Source organism: Rhamphochromis longiceps, linkage group LG3 (assembly GCF_057381845.1).
Source record: "Rhamphochromis longiceps isolate RC_006_pf linkage group LG3, R_longiceps_female_GT1.1, whole genome shotgun sequence".
Taxonomy (NCBI): domain Eukaryota; kingdom Metazoa; phylum Chordata; class Actinopteri; order Cichliformes; family Cichlidae; genus Rhamphochromis; species Rhamphochromis longiceps.
In genome coordinates, this window is record NC_140559.1 from 20790175 (window position 1) to 20807123 (window position 16949).

Sequence of the window (16949 nt, forward strand, 5' to 3'; positions counted from 1 at the left end):
GAAGGTGTGTGCCTATTGTGATGCCACACTGTGCGCCAAGTTTTTGTCTCGGTGCCATGAATTCCTACAATGGCAGACTTAGACAAAATACTGTTAATTTTATTATCTTCAGTGTTTAAATGCTTACATATACACACGCAGTTGTATGTTAAAAAAAAAAAAAGAGTTTGTTTTATCGGGTTTGCTTGTAATTGTTGCCTATATACATTTTAAGCTATTATTTATTATTTAGTTCAATCAATAGATCAAGTTTTGTAGTGACTATGAAATATATTGTAATTATCTGTTTCCTGTTTATCCTAGACAGGGCAAAAAAGGACTCCAAATTTTAAAAAAAGATAAAAATGAAAGACTGGTGCATTGTGCAGTTCAGCACTGGTGGTACAGAAATAGTCCCTAGTTCATGGATAAATGGGGAGAAATTGTCATGGCCTCCATATCCTCCGTGAGACACATTCAGGATCCAAGCCACAGTAAAGAGGAGAGTTCATCCTGGTGCAACATGGCTCACCTATGCACCAGTCCGACTTCTAATAAGCCATGGTGGGTATCATCTGGATTGGTGTTGTATAAATGTAACAATAACAAGTTTTTCGTGTCCTAATTTATGTCTGGCCATACATTGTGTTTGTACTTCCAGACACATTTCACGAAGCAGAACGCAGTCTTCAGAAATATCTAAGTGAACACTGTGATACGTCTGACCTTCAGTCCGAAGCTGAAACTCAGACCAGTCATAAAAGAAAGCACAAGTAAAACTTTTTTTATTTCACAAACATATCTTTGATTGCTAAGAATTTATGATCTTGTCTTTTATACATATCTGTGGTGCTTCCATACTGCAATATCACCACATAATATAGTCCAAAAAGTGGAAGCTTGTAAACTTTTTATAGATGCAAAGCCGTGTACACTTGTGCACTTCAAAAATTCCTTGTATACTGTACCTTCTTGCACATCTCAGTTTCCTGTGTGTGTTGTTATAAATCAAACTGTAACTTTAGGAAATAATATTCCAAAAGCACATTTGTAATTATTTTTGACCGTTTTCAACTTTTTTTCTTTAGACCAAATCCCCTGTACACATATAGTGACTCAGAGGATGAGCAGCCCACAAAAAAACGGTTTCCCCAGCCCCCTCGAGTGAAAATACCAGGTAATAAAATACTGTCTGGTGTCTTTGTACATATCTGTGTGTGACACAAGGAAACTTTTGACAAGTTGTCTGTATTCTTAAATACTTAAAAAAAATTATCTTTTTCTGTCAGACCTGAAGAGAGCTGTTAACGAACTCCGTGAGGAGGTCAGAGCCATCCGCAATACCGGCTGCAATGAATCGGTAGATGCTGGGGTACTGCCTCTGGATTTGTCCTTGCACAACATTGAGGAGCTAAACAATGCAGAGGCAGCTCTTCAATCACAAGAGGCAAATAAGGCAATGGTAAGTATATAAAGTTTATGTACACTTTGTAACTATAAAGTGTAATAGCTGTCAGATGTGATTTAAATACATAACAACGGCCTGTTGATTAAACACACAAGCACTTGCATACACATTAAAGACATGAGACACGCTAATTCCATCTCTTAAAATGTGTCTATAGGTGAGACGCTTTGCCTTGATTGGAGGGACCACACTGGAGGTGCGAGTCCGCCGTGTAATGGCTTATGCCATTACAAACGAGCTGGCCTCGGTACTAAACTGGGCAGGGAAAAAAACCAAGGACCAGACAAAGCAAAAAAGGGCATTTAAAGATACAGCGCTCTGCAAATGCATATTTGGTAAGTTTTACTGTTTTTTTGCTATATTACTTTGTCCTTCTTAATAACAAGACTTTCATGTCCGGTTAATCTGGAGATGGAGTCTTTGGTCTTTGGCTTGTTTAGTCCTCGGGTTGTAGTTTGTACAGCCCGAGGACCCCATGTTTATTTTGTTTTAAAGACAGTTAACAAGAGCTTATTCATGTGCTCTAATTCACTTTTTTTGTTTGTGTGTGTGTGTGTGTGTGTGTGTGTGTGTGTGTGTGTGTGTGTGTGTGTGTGTGTGTGTGTGTGTGTGTGTGTGTGTGTGTATATTTTTGTCCTAGATGGCCTGACGCAGCAGTTAGGGGCAAACTCTATGTCCGAGTTTGTCTTTGCACAAGCAGTGCAGAAATGGCTCCAATACGCCCCAGATTGTTTGGGTGGTGCAGGACGCACATCATGCATCCCCATCCCAGAGTAAAAAATTACAAACTTCTGTGAAACATATAAATGTAAATAGGAAACTGTCTTTTAATAAAGTATTTAGCAAACGAAACATGCCTATTGACCTTTTTTTGTTTAGTTTTTTCTCTGTTACATCACATGCAATGCTTTCTTATTTTAGGATATTAATATTGACATGATACATTGTGAGACATTTGTTTTTTTTTTTTTTTAAAGGGTGTCCAATTTGAGGAATAAGTACAATTATGTGTTTAGGTGGTTTAAGTATTGATGGAAACATGCAGTAGTTTAGTGTTGGTTAAAATACCTATAAAGAGAGGTAGATTTCCAGTCATGATTTAACTGTTGTTTTAATAAAAAGCAACTGTGCGAAAGAGGTGGAAAATCAACACCATAGCTCAACAGTGTTTCAATATCAGAATCTGACATTGTTTCAATGTCAACAGTATTAGAAAATATAACGTTGAATCAATGTCATGTTTCAACATTGATTCAACATCAAAACCTGACGTTGTTTCAACGTTAAAAAAGGGTGCAAGAGTGACGTTAGGTCAACGTCACACTTCAACGTTGATTCAATGACATCACCTGATATTGACTCAACATTGTTTCAATGTTTCCTTGCTATCTGGGATAGGTCATTAGACAATTTTGTAATAAAGGGGTTTCATAAGAAGTCCAAAACAACAATTCTGACAACAAAAGACTGCTTGAAACATATTTCCTTGAACAAAAAATGTGCACGAATTTTTTTTAGAAGGAGAAGAATAATTCTGGATAAAAATGCTACTATCTCTTGCAAAGACCACATGTACAGTCATACGCAGAAATTTGAAATTTCAATGCTCCCATGTATGGAACTGCAGGACTGCCATAATGAATTAATTAAATACACATTTAATTAATTGATTATTGACACATTTAATTAATTATTTATGTATTTCACTTTTTAATTAATTATTGACACATTTAATTAATTATTTAATAATATATTTATTTATTTCATTTTGGCTGTCCTGATGCGTGGCTCTCATCTTGAATTCATTTTATCTGTCAGCCTCACCCATCAAGGCAAATAGGAGGGGTTAACGCAGATTGAGTCAAAACTATTACTTTGGTCTGAAGTGGCTCCTTTCAAAACATGGCTACCGTCATGGGGGATTTTCGTAAAATCTCTCTCAAGTTGGTAAGCGAGATTTTAGACCTAGCAGATAATGTTGAAGCTGGAATTGCTCAGCCGGAGCATGTGACAAATAAAACTGAGGAATTTATTGAAATTCTTGGACTTATTTCCGTACTCTCCAACCAAGACATTGATGGTAGAGTGACTGCCATGAAGTCACTCTACCATCTGGAGTACTTCCATGAAGTACTCCAGCAAAGCATCACGGAACAGCGGCAAAGTCACGGAACAGGGCGCCCACCTTTTGACATACCAATTGCCATTCTAGAGCATCATGTTCTCTGTGGATTAACAGCAAGGGAAATTGCGAAAGGGTTCGGAGTGTCTGAAAGGACAATCAGGAAGCATATGGAACAAAGCGGCTTAAGGTTTTTACTCACTGCGGCATCACTGAGCGCTGAAAACTGTCTAAATTCTGTAATAAAATGATCAGCGTTGCTGCTTTACCAGGTGTAACAATTAAGTTTAACATCCAGGCATCCATGAAAACAGAAATTTAATGGAGTTATTAAATAAAAGTATATATTTTATTCTAGAAAATGTAATAATAATCTCAAAAAACAAAATCCTCTTTACAACATCAGTCTCTTACTGTGTGACTGAGGGTCAAGGTTCATGACTGAAGACTTGAGGATAATCTTGAGAATTGTCACTGCGGAAGGATCATTGTTGATCAACAAATCGATTTACTCTGTCTTACAGAAACCTGCTTGCAGCAGGATGATTATGTTAGTTTAAATGAATCAACACCCCCGAGTCATTCTAACTACCAGAAATCTCGAAGCACAGGCCGAGGGGGCGGTGTGGCAGCAATTTTTCAAACCAGCCTATTAATTAACGAAAGACCAAGACAGACTTTTAATTCATTTGAAAGCCTGATGCTTAGCTTTGTCCACCCCAGCTGTAAAACTCAGAAACCAGTCTCACTTGTTATCATGTATCGTCCACCTGGGCCTTACACAGAGTTTTTCTCTGATTTCTCAGACTTTATATCTAATTTAGTTCTGAGCTCAGATAAAATAATTATTGTGGGTGATTTTAACATCCATCTAGATCAGGGGTGCCCAATCCTGGTCCTCGAGAGCTACCGTCCTGCAGCTTTTAGATGCATCCTTGTTCCCACACACCTGAATCAAATGAATGGCTTGTTATCAGGCCTTTGCCAAACATGATGGCATGCTGAAGAGATCAAACCATTTGATTCAGCTGTGTTGGAGTAGGGATGCATCTAAAAGCTGCAGGACGGTAGCTCTCGAGGACCGGGATTGGGCACCCCTGATCTAGATGCTAAAAATGACAGCCTCAACATGGCATTTAATCTGTTATTAGACTCAATTGGCTTCTCTCAAAATGTAAAAGAACCCACCCACCACGACCTGGATGGCCGCTAACTTTCTGGTTCTTAATTCAGATAAAACTGAGGTTATTGTACTCGGCCCTGAAAATCTTAGAAATATGGTATCTAACCAGATTCTTACTCTGGATGGCATTACCTTAGCCTCCAGTAACACTGTGAGGAACCTTGGAGTCATTTTTGACCAAGACATTTCCTTCAACACACATATTAAACAAATATGTAAGACTGCTTTCTTACATTTGTGCAACATCTCTAAAATTAGAAATATCTTGTCTCGGAGTGATGTTGAAAAACTAGTTCATGCATTTATTACTTCCAGGCTGGACTACTGTAATTAATTATGTTCTGGCTCCTTAAGAGTCGCCCCTCATGTTATGTAATGTTATATAAGTTCATGCAATCTTTATTTTGTTTCTGGCACACTGTTCATTTTATTTTGACATCCTACCGGAAGTGCTACTTCTTATTACTTCCTGTCTAACGGGAGATTGGCGATTTGCTACTCTTGTGCCTGCCTATGCTGCCTCTCAAGCCAGCAGTCTGTAAGTTGGCAGTAATGTTGTGTTTTACCAGTGAATGTTTAGCACTAACTGCCGTGAGTTGTTTGTGATATTTTGAGAAAGTAAATTCACTCAATGATGTGCTTTATTAGTCATTAGCCTAGATGCTAATTAGCGCTAGTTAACTGCTAACTTTAGCGTGTTAGTTTGTTTCGTTCTGCTTTGCGCTGCATAGTAACAGGTCATAGCATCTTCTAATTGTAAGAATGTTTGCTCATGTCAGCTCACACGGGATATTTTGTGTTTGTTTACAGTTTTACCATTCATCCATATATGTATTTCAACAAAGCCATGCTATGCATCCAATTAAATAAATCCACCAGAAAGGAACAACGGTGTGGTTTTTCTACATGGGATGATGGTTGTCTGTCTGCCTAGTTAAGTGCGAGGGCAGAATAGTAAAAAGACTGGCAAAACCGCTACTTCAGGAGGCACAGTCTCCCAGACATCTGACCCAGACATGACTATGCTGTCAGTAGAGGAGGTGCAGCTAGAAGGTCCGGTCCACCTGCTCTGGATTAACATCCAGATCCCGCAGCTCACTCGCCAAAGCAGCAGTCAAAGCATGGTCAAAGGCCGAAGCAGCACGCACCAGAGCAGAGTTTACACGACGGGAGATTGAGGTGAAAATGAGGCAAGCAGAGTTAAGTTCTACATTAGAAGCACTAAAAGAAGAAAAGGAAGCAGAAGCTGCGCTCGCTGAAGCCAACGTATTTGAAGCATCGATAGCAGAGGAGGTAAGCGGGGAAATGCAGTCATCTCGTGTGTCAGAAAAACAATATGGGGAATCACGACAGGGTCAAGAGAACTCACAACCAGTGCTGAACTCTCACGCTCTACTCCAGCTTCCAGCTTCAACCCAGTCATACAGACTACAGAGTTATCTTGGATATTCTTCACCAGAGCATCGCAGAGAAGACTTTCCGGACCCTAAACACTTTACACCCATAAAACAATGTGACATCAGTCCAATCCCCGATCCAGCCACTTCACCTCAATATGTCCCACAGGTAAATCAACAGGACATCAAATATGAGATTGACAGCCATCTGACACCAGCTGCTGATACCCAAGAAAAATGTGGCCAAAAGTATGTAAGTACCACACCTGAACCTATGAGCTTTTCCCCTTACACTCCACCTTTCCAGCCAATGCAATTGAACAACGGGAACAGTGACTTTGCTAATCTCGATACGTTTCTGGCAAAAAGAGAATTGGTGGCAGATGGTCTGACAAAGTTTACAGACAGAGCAGAGGACTACTGGGCATTGAGAGCTTCTTTCTGTAACGCTATTGAAAGGTGAAGCTTAAAGCCTAGCGAACAGTTAGATTTGCTTACCCAAACGTATATGCTCTGTCCATCTCAACAATCCAGCAGAGAGCCTACGTCGAGTTTGGACACGGCTACAAGAATGTTATGGCACTCCAGAGGCTATTGAGAAGTCGCTCATTGACAGACTTGAACGCTTTCCTAGAGTGTCAAACAAAGACCCCCAGAATCTTAGCGAACTTGGCGACCTACTTTCTGAAATTGATGCAGCCAAATCAGACGGCTCTTTACCTGGGCTAGTGTATTTGGACACATCACGTGGCATTGCCCCGATAGTTGATAAGTTGCCAACAAATCTTCAAGACAGGTTGATGTCAGAGGGGACTAAATACAAGCAGAGACATGATGTATATTTCCCTCCATTCTCATTCTTCTGTCGCTTTATACAAGATGACACAAAAATGAGAAATGACCCCAGTTTTAAGTCTACTGTATCAGGTCCTACATACTATCCAACAACTCACGACAACCACTATACAAGATTTGTCAAGTCAGGACCGCCTGTTGCTGTCCACAAAACAGAGGTAAACAAAACTTACAAACCAAGCTTAGGCAGCACGAGTGAGTTAACAAACAAACTGTGTCCAATCCACAAGAAACTGCACCCATTAAAAAAGTGTAGAGGTTTTAGGGAAAAGACACTAGATGAGCGTAAGGCATACCTCAGAGAACACATCTGTTTTAGGTGCTGCGATTCCTCAGCTCACCAAGCTAAAGACTGTAAGGAAGCGATTACTTGCCTAGAATGCAACAGCAACAAACACGTTGCAACGCTGCATGCAGGTCCAGCTCCATGGACACAAAACACAAAGGCTCAAATCATTGCCCCAGACCAGGACAGGGAGGAGCATGGCGGGGAGAGTAGCCTAGACTTGGAGACTAGCTCAGCATGCACTCAAGTTTGTGGGGACTTGGGTGGGGGGCGTTCCTGCTCAAAAATATGTCAAGCCTACATTTATCCAAAGGGGCATCCAGACAAAAAAGTCAAGGTTTACGCTATCATAGATGACCAGAGTAATAGGTCATTAGCGAAGTCAAATCTTTTCGACACCTTTGGCATCCCAATGAGCAACCTAGCACCATACACACTTAAGACATGTACAGGGGTTTCCACTAGGGATGCAGCAATACCGATGCTGGTATCGGGTATCGGGGCCGATGCCATAAAATGTGCGCACACTCATACTCGCAAAAGTTAACCGATACCATGAATCGATACTAATTTACTTCATGAATCAGAAGGTGGCCTGTACTTTCTGTTGTAATTTTTTAGATTGGCTACTAGGGGGACATGTCACTAGGGCGTTAGGCAAGTGAGACTGGCGGCTCCTGCAGCTACGCTAAACAAAATGTCAGCAGTGTGGACTTACTTAAAAATTTGTGTAGATGACAAAAGCCTGTTTTTGTTTTGTTGTTGTTTTTTCCTTTATGTTTGATTACAGGCTGCTTTGACGGCCCTGGAAGCCGAAACTGACCTGAACTCCTGCTCTCCCCTCTACCATCGTTGCCCTCTCCGCTACCATCTTTGACCCTTTGACCCCTGAAGGCCATACCAGCTGGACTCATAACAACAACTTGAGGATGTCAACAGTGCTGCAGAAAACAATCTCATGCAGCGGGGATGGAGAACGCTAAAGCTTCAGCTGACAGAGCTGTGACGAGACGCACATTAAGCCCGGAGGAAAAGGGAGGGTGAGCAAAAGAATGCTGACCTCTGAGAAGAGCCGAACAGCAGAGCTGCAGAAGGCCGTGGAGCAAAGTAAGGACAACATAAATAGACTCCGATCTGACATGGAAGGAAAAGACTCTGAGGTTTTTGCCCTCAGTAAGGCATCAGAGCAGAAACTGAGCATGGCTTCGGAGGAGCTGGCTGCTAATTGAACCCATCAGTCAGACGTGGAGTCCCACATACAGGACTTGAAATCAGGCGGAAGCTTGCTGGAGCAGGAGGTCGCCAGACCTGACGCAAAGCTCCAACAGTAAGAGCAAGCCCTGAAGGAGCTACAGAAGCAAAAGGGTCAAGTTACAAGGAGAAGATGCAGGCAGCCGCAACAACGGATGCAAACAGACCCAAAGAGGAGGGCAGGACCTCAGGGCATGCTTCAGGCCACTGGTTTAAACAAACAACAGAACAGGAAGGTGATGAACACAAAACACACCCCAACACACAAAAAGAGAAACACACACATGAACACTTATGCACTCGTTGAGTGAGTGAAAACTGATACACACCCATGCACCAAAATCAAAATGTTGATTCAATTCACTAAGAAGTGACATACAATGCTCCAGCTGCTGCAATGAAGAATGCTTTATTAACAAAGGCTCAATGCTGCACACAACAAATCCAAATACAGAATCTGTTACAATAATAAGCCCAGAGGGCATTTGTGTGGTTTAGGGAGCAGAGTCCAGAGCAGTTTGGTTATGAAAACGATGCCCGTGCGAGATATCTGGGGCTTAAGGCCTCGACTCAATTGTTTACTGTACAGTGTGAGTCTTATTTCAGAGCGCCACATCATTGTGATGAAGATTTAGTAAAAGGAGGAACACACGGACAAAGAAGAAGAGAAAAAGGGGGGGAGCCAGCCCTTGAACACGATTGCCTGAGGTATTAAAGATCTGTACTAAATTCTGGTTTCCAGTGTGAGAAAAGTCACGCAGTGCCAGTATTAGAGCTAGGTTGAGTGATGATTCTAAATTAGTGTAAGTAAATCATTGTAGACCCGTTCAAGTTTCATGATAACTAGGATGTAGACTTTGTTGAACCCTAGGCAATTCGAACAGGTAAGATTTGAGTGACCAAGTAGCAGTTGAATAAAAGTTATTGAATAAGTGTTGAGATAAACTGGCAGAATTAAGAGAACTAAAACATTTCAAGAGCTCAAATTACTTAATATGGAAATGGTTCAATTTTGTTTCACGAACACAAAAACATATAGGTTTATGAATATGAAAAGGTTGAGGTGGTATTGATTTGACTCTGTTTAGGTTTAGGTTTGGCATTTTTACTGATAGGAGGAATATTCAGTGACAAGTCCTAAGACCCGGGCGTCTGCATTTTTGTTTTTGTTATCTTTCATTTTATTTTGATTTATATTTTGAACAGTGCACTGATTTTTGTTTCTGAATCTTTTCTTTAAGCAGATCTGCACATCGGAAATTACAAGCATTTTTCTTTTTGAAATGACGTCATTTTGCTGAGGGCGGAAATCTAAATGCGGCGATGGTTTCCACTATCAGCAAAGAAAGAATGGATGAATGGAGGAATGAATGGATGAAAGACTGGAAATAAAACAAATGGACTGACTGGTAAAAGATGACAAGACTTGACCACGACTCAAGGTTAACCTCCACCTAGATAGGACAAAAGGGTGGATGAATTTATGTTTCTTTCTACAGGAGCAGAAAGATGACAGCGACATCTGAGGTTGCGTGACGACTTAACTTTCAAATGTTCCTTTCTGTGTTTGTGAAAGTGTGTACACACCTGCGCAGCGTTAACATTTGCATTTTCTTCTCTACAGGCGATTAAACTGTGGGAGACACATCCTGTCGTGAAAACTGTGATTCTTTTTACAGGAAATCCTTTTATAGCACCTCTGGAATGTGGATGTGCTGCTAATGGTTGTTTTGCTTTGTTAAGAATGCGTGAGGAGGATGCAGGAGAAAACAGACAAGTGACATGAAAACAAAGAGTAATAATAAAACAAGTAATAATAACAAATAACAAATTTGGGGACAGTTTGACATAGAGCTCACTAACTGGCCATTAGGGGGCTCTTAGTGATAAACAAGTGGAGTAACATTGCCCAAAGTGTGAATAAAACAAATTGCGGCAATAATAGTGATTTAATGATCGGAGAAAACCTGAACATGATACTTGTCTGTTGTGTTGAATCTTTTATTACTCTTATGATTTACAGGTGGTTGTAAATAAGCTGCTTGATTTAACAGATTTGCTTTTTAGGTGAATTGGGAGTTAAAGGAGCTTAACAGGTAACTGCTGACTAATGTTTTTACACAGGGTTACAGGTTGGCGGGAGAGTGTTTTAGAAAGGATGTGTAATGTTCTTGTGCAGTTTGCAGTAGGGAGATTGCTTATTAATTGAGACTAATTAAAACTAACCTGACACTGAGGAGGTTCTATATAAGGAAGAATTAAAACAGATATAAAATGCATCTGATCTTTAATTGCAGGTTGTTGCTCATTATAGAATTGTGCTCAGCTTCATAAGGCGAAAAGCTATATCAGGGGTCTATGATTTCGTTTGTGTTTTAATGATTTAGGTATGACAAAATTAAAGGTTTCTAGACAATTTAGGGAACCAGTGAGAAGCATAATTAGATGATCAGAAACTGAGTACTAGACTTAAACTTAAGTTAGAATTAAGAATGCCCAATTTGTTTGAGGTCTGTGGTTCACTTTTATACACACATTGCAAATGTGCTTATAAGGAGTTGGCACTTAGTCTGTGAAGGTCAAAAGCTTCATCCGACAACGGATCGGATTGATATATTGGAGGTATTGACTTCAAGTGCAGAGGGTTAAATGCATGCACGCTTACACACATAGGTATAGCATAGGATTGGAATAAACAAAAGTCAACAACATTAGGTTAGGAGAGCCAGCGAGGGAGATGTGTTGGCTTTCTGTCTCTTGCAGAGAAAGGAGTAGACACCAGAACAATGAGGTCTCGGGAATGCTTGAATGAGACGTGAGCGGAGAGAGGCGTCAGGGATCATCTTGAGCAGAACAGCTGAAATGGCACAGAGAGCTGTGCTACTGAGCTTCCAGGAGATGGAGGGAGCGTGCCAAGCTCCGGAAGTAATAGTTCTGTTTCCAGTGGTCTCAAGGTGAATGAGCAGAGGGGAGCTCAGGGAAAAGCTCATTCCAAGTCACAACACGGGTGGTAAAACAGAGGCAGAATAATCCTCTGCAACGTGGCTGGCTCACTCAGTAGTCTACCTGGGGAGCTGAAGAAAGAAGAATCCGAGGGCGTTTCTTCACTCCAAGAGGAGGTGGCAAAGAGGCCTGAAGCGTGACAGGCTGAGACTCGAGTCTGAAGCTAAAAGCTCAGCTGGGTTGTGGGGAAATTGGAAAATAAAGGGGGTGTTGACATGTATGAGTGTTGCTACATGTTTGTTTGTTTTTTGACAGACGGGTGAATTGCCCAGACGCAGAGGTCTACCCGCTCGAGAGTCCAAATTGATTGAGTCGCCGGATGGGATGGCTCAAATTGCTAAAGAACAGCAAGTAGATGATTGACACAGTTTACTGAGCCTGCACCTCTGTATCCAGAGGATGACTGGGGTTATCAGTGCATTTTGAAATTAACTAGAGAGGCTGTGGACACAGGTAACTGCACCATGTTATCAGGTTTATATCCGCGAATTGACAAACGTACGCAAACACGTCGATCCACGCCTAAACGAAATATTTACACATGTCTTGAATTTGCGACGGACGTGGTGAAAAACACTTTAACAATGTATGTACATCCAGGTGTGAACACGGCGCTGGAGGATTGGATGACGTCTGTTTTTTGGGCAATGGAAGGGTGTGTTTATGTCTGCCATGTTTTCTCTTATAGTTTTTCTAGGTATATTGATGATCGGGTGTTGTCTCATTCCTCTGGTAAGGCGTGTATTGGTAAAACTGGTAAGCAGGGCCCTAGACTCTGGTCCAGCTGCTTCAGCTGGTCCGGGGTATATGATGCCGTTGCGAGAGGCTGCCTGGACGGAGGAGTGAAACAAAATGTGGGTAAAGGTTGACCGATGGCCAAAGAGGAGGAGTGTGGACAAGAGATATTTTATTTTGTATTCTTATGGTGACATTTTATAATCATAACTATTATTGATTAATCATTTATCATTGTTGAATCTGATGACAGCATAATCTCTGAATTACACTCAACAAAAATATAAACGCAACACCTTTGTTACTGCTCCCATTCCCCATGGGATGGACGTAGAGACCTAAAATTCATTCCAGATACACAATATAACCATCCCTCCCAAACAGTGGTCACAAATCAGTCCAAATGTGTGGTAGTGGGCACATCTGCCATATTGAGATAATCCATCCCACCTCACAGGTGTGCCACATCAGGATGCTGATCTGACATCATGAGTAGTGCACAGGTGTACCTCAGACTGCCCACAACAAAAGGCCACCCTGGAATGTGCAGTTTTTTGCGCTATTGGGGGTCTGGGGACCCAGAACCGGTCAGTATCTGGTGTGACCACCATTTGCCTCATGCAGTGCAACACATCGTCGCATGGAGTCTATCAGATTGTCAATTGTGGCCTGTGGAATGTTGGTCCACTCCACTTCAATGGCTGTGCGAGGTTGTTGGATATTCGTGGGAACTGGTACACGCTGTCGTATACGCCGGTCAAGCACATCCCGAACATGCTCAATGGGTGACATGTCCGGTGAGTATGCTGGCCATGCAAGAACTGGGACATTCTCAGCTGCCATCTGCCCTGAACAATGTGAACCATGATTCATCCGTGAAGCGCACACCTCTCCAACGTGCCAGACGCCATCGAATGTGAGCATTTGCCCACACAAGTCTGTTACGGCGACGAGCTGGAGTCAGGTCAAGACCCCGATGAGGACGACGGGCATGCAGTTGAGCGTCCCTGAGACGGTTTCTGACAGTTTGTGCAGAAATTGTTTGGTTGTGCAAACCAATTGTTCCAGCAGCTGTCTGGGTGGCTGGTCTCAGACGATCTTGGAGGTGAACCTGCTGGATGTGGAGGTCCTGGGCTGGTGTGGTTACACGAGGTCTGCGGTTGTGAGGCCGGTTGGATGTGCTGCCATATTCTCTGAAACGCCTGTGGAGACGGCTTATGGTTGAGAAATGAACATTCAATGCACGGGCGACAGATCTGGTTGACATTCCTGCTGTCAGCATGCCAATTGCACGCTCCCTCATTGCTTGTGGCATCTGTGGCATTTTGCTGTGTGACAAAACTGCACATTCCAGGGTGGCCTTTTGTTGTGGGCAGTCTGAGGTACACCTGTGCACTACTCATGATGTCAGATCAGCATCCTGATGTGGCACACCTGTGAGGTGGGATGGATTATCTCAATATGGCAGATGTGCCCACTACCACACATTTGGACTGATTTGTGACCACTGTTTGGGAGGGATGGTTATATTGTGTATCTGGAATGAATTTTAGGTCTCTACGTCCATCCCATGGGGAATGGGAGCAGTAACAAAGGTGTTGCGTTTATATTTTTGTTGTGTGTGTATCTATGGTAATCTGAGTAAAGATTAATGTATGCATATTATCATCTTTTAATCAGTCTCAAATGGAATCCACAGCATTGTATCACCGTCTGAACTGGTGGGTCCAGCTGGGCCTTCTACATTCAGTTTTGCACGTAGTCAGGCCTACACCAACATGCACAGAGAGTCATGTAACACACGCACGTTCACACACACATTTATTAACACAGGGAGGTCGTCTTAGGACATCCTCTCTACTTGGATACACAATTTCACAAAATGCACATCATATCACACACTTGTTTGTCTCTAAGGTAGCATCTGATGTCTATATAAGGAGAACTTTTTGAATGTGGAGAACGGTTGTCATTTCCAGTAAGCTCTAACTGTGACGTCATCAGGGTAATATAAGAATGAAAAAGCATCTGCCCTGCGGAGATTGTTGTACGTTGTCTTCCCACACTTCTGCGCAAAGTGTGTAATAAAGATCACTATTTTTGGCACCTACCCGGACTCGGCCTGCTTTCTTCTCTTACCCAAATCGAACGAATCTTAACACAAGGCAGAGTGCAAACTGTGTACCGGTAAGGTGTCCAGGGGTGGGAAGGAGAGTACATCGTTCAATACAAGCAATTTAATAAAACACCTGAGGACACATCATGCACTGGAGTACACCAAGTTTGCTAAGGCTAACGCAAGACCAGAACAGCCCACTTTAACACAGGTTTTGGAAAAGCGACAAAAAATGTCTAGAGAAAATCCACGAGCAGTTAAAATAACAGAGGCTCTATCTCATTTTATCGCTCTGGATGACCAGCCACTGTCAGTCGTGGAAAACGTAGGATTTCGCCGTCTTCTCAGCATACTCGAGCCGCGATATGAGATTCCCAGCCGCCCATACATCACGGACGTAATGCTGCCAAAACTTTTTGAAGATGTAAAAAAACACGTGCATTACCTCTTGCAGGAGGTTTCAGCCTTAAGCTTCACTAACGACATTTGGAGAAGCAGTGTGTCCCCGATGTCGGTCCTCAGTTTAACGGCGCAGTGGATTGATGAGGAGTTTGTTCGTCATCAAGTAACACTACATGCAAAGTCGTTCAGGGGCTCGCACATCAGCCAAACCATCGCAATTGCTTTCGATAGCATGCTTCAAACCTGGGATATACCAAAGACGTCCGTCCACGTAGTGCTCTGGGACAATGCAAGAAATATGATAAAGGCCATGAGTGATGCTGAGCTGCCCAGCCTGCCTTGTACTGCTCACACTCTCCAGTTGGTTGTTCATGAGGGCCTTCTGTCACAGAAGAGTGTTGCTGATGCGGTGGCAGTTGGCCGCAAAATAGTTCGACATTTTAAACATTCTGCTCTGGCCAGCTCCCGTCTCGAGGACATTCAATTACAGATCAACCAGCCTGTGAAGCGGCTCCAGCAAGACGTTCAGACCCGCTGGAACAGCACCTTTTATATGGTACAGTCATTGATCGAGCAGAAACGGGCTCTGGGAATATTTGTGTCTGAATATGGACTCCCTGATACTCTCACGGCTCACCAATGGACACTGCTGGAGAAGGTGATATCTGTTCTGGGAGTTAACTCGAAAAGTCAGCTCTTCAGATGCCACGGCTGCAGACATCATTCCAGCGGTCACTGTGCTCCAAAGATTTCTAACAAGGGAGACTGACGAGGACCATGGGATCAAAGCAATGAAGGGAACCTTGCCTGAGCTGTCAGGATGCGGTTCTCTGAGGTGGAGGAATACCCACTCTATAGCATCGCCACGCTACTCGATCCCAGGTGAGTGTTGTGCCTGTGTGTGTGTAATTGTTTGACTGTATGTGAATGTGACTGTGTATGTAACTCTGTGTGTCTGTGACTGTATGTGTGAATATGACTGTGTTACTGCAAAAAAAAAAGGTAAGCAAAACAATTGTCAGCTAACTTTTTTCTTTCTCTCTTTTTGATATAAAAATCGTTTTTTCTCCAGCACCACAACTACTGCAAATGCTAAGGAGATGCTAAAACTTGAGCTGCTAAGGTTGCCTGGAGAGGAGGATCATGACCTGAATGAACCACCTTCAAGAAAAGCACGCAGTGACCAGCCCACAACTAGTTTGGAGAGCATGTTTGATGAAATTGCAGATGAGCAGGCATCAGCATCGGTGGGCAGAGCTGCGGTAGGTTCTAGTGTAGAGTTAGAGACATATCTTGGAGAGGCCGCAATTTTATGAGAAGACAAACCTCTACAATACTGAATGGTTAATAAAGTGCGGTTCCCAAACCTGGCTAAAGTGGCGGGCAGATACCTTTCAGCACCATGCACAAGTGTAGATAGTGAAAGGCTGTAAAGCTCAGTGTCACACATTGTGAATGAAAGCAGAAACAGGCTCACAGCTGATCATGCAGAGATGATTCTTTTCATCAAAAAGAACCTGCATCTGACTTTCCCAAAAACAGTTGAGTTCGGAGGTCACACCACTGCTTGCTGACTGAAGTTTTTTTGTTTGATTAAAATGTGGACACTCTGCAATAGGTGGTTCATTAATGTTATGTAAATCTGAAAGCTGTAAACAGTGCCACATAGTTCACTGTTATTTTGTTTGGATATAATATGGACATTGGGCAATAATTTAACAAAAGTGTTTATTTTATTCTGAAACCTAAGTTTTATTTGTTTTATTCTGAACAGAAGTATTTATTTTTTCAATCTGAAAGCGGGAAAGAGACCCAAAGAGTTCAGTTATTTATTTGTTTTTACAATGTGGATACTCTGCAATAGGTTCATTAATGTTATGAATGAAAGCTGGAGACTCCAAAATACTTGAGTTATTTTGTTTGTTTGTTTGTTTACAATGTGGACACTGGACAATTTAAGAGAAGTGTTTATTTTTTACTTTAATTTTTAATTTAATTTTTGTGGTCTGTTTTTATTAATATTAGATTTTTATTGACAGAGAATAAAAAAAAAACTGTCTTCCAATTCATTGCATTTTTCTGTGTGTGTGTGGTAGATGTATCGGTTTTTGTACTCGGTATCGGCAAGTACTCAGATCCAAGGATCGGTATC

At 42.0% G+C, this 16949-nt stretch overlaps 1 protein-coding gene across 1 annotated transcript; it reads left to right on the plus strand.

Moving 5' to 3' along the window:
* Window positions 1-455: 455 nt before the first annotated feature.
* On the plus strand, window positions 456-2299 carry LOC146673362 (uncharacterized; the record flags this gene model as incomplete). Its single annotated transcript, XM_085402652.1, has 6 exons — window positions 456-543; window positions 641-752; window positions 1068-1156; window positions 1269-1441; window positions 1605-1782; window positions 2088-2299. Coding segments are annotated over 6 exons (777 nt in total), but the record flags the coding sequence as incomplete, so codon positions are not given.
* Window positions 2300-16949: the final 14650 nt, after the last annotated feature.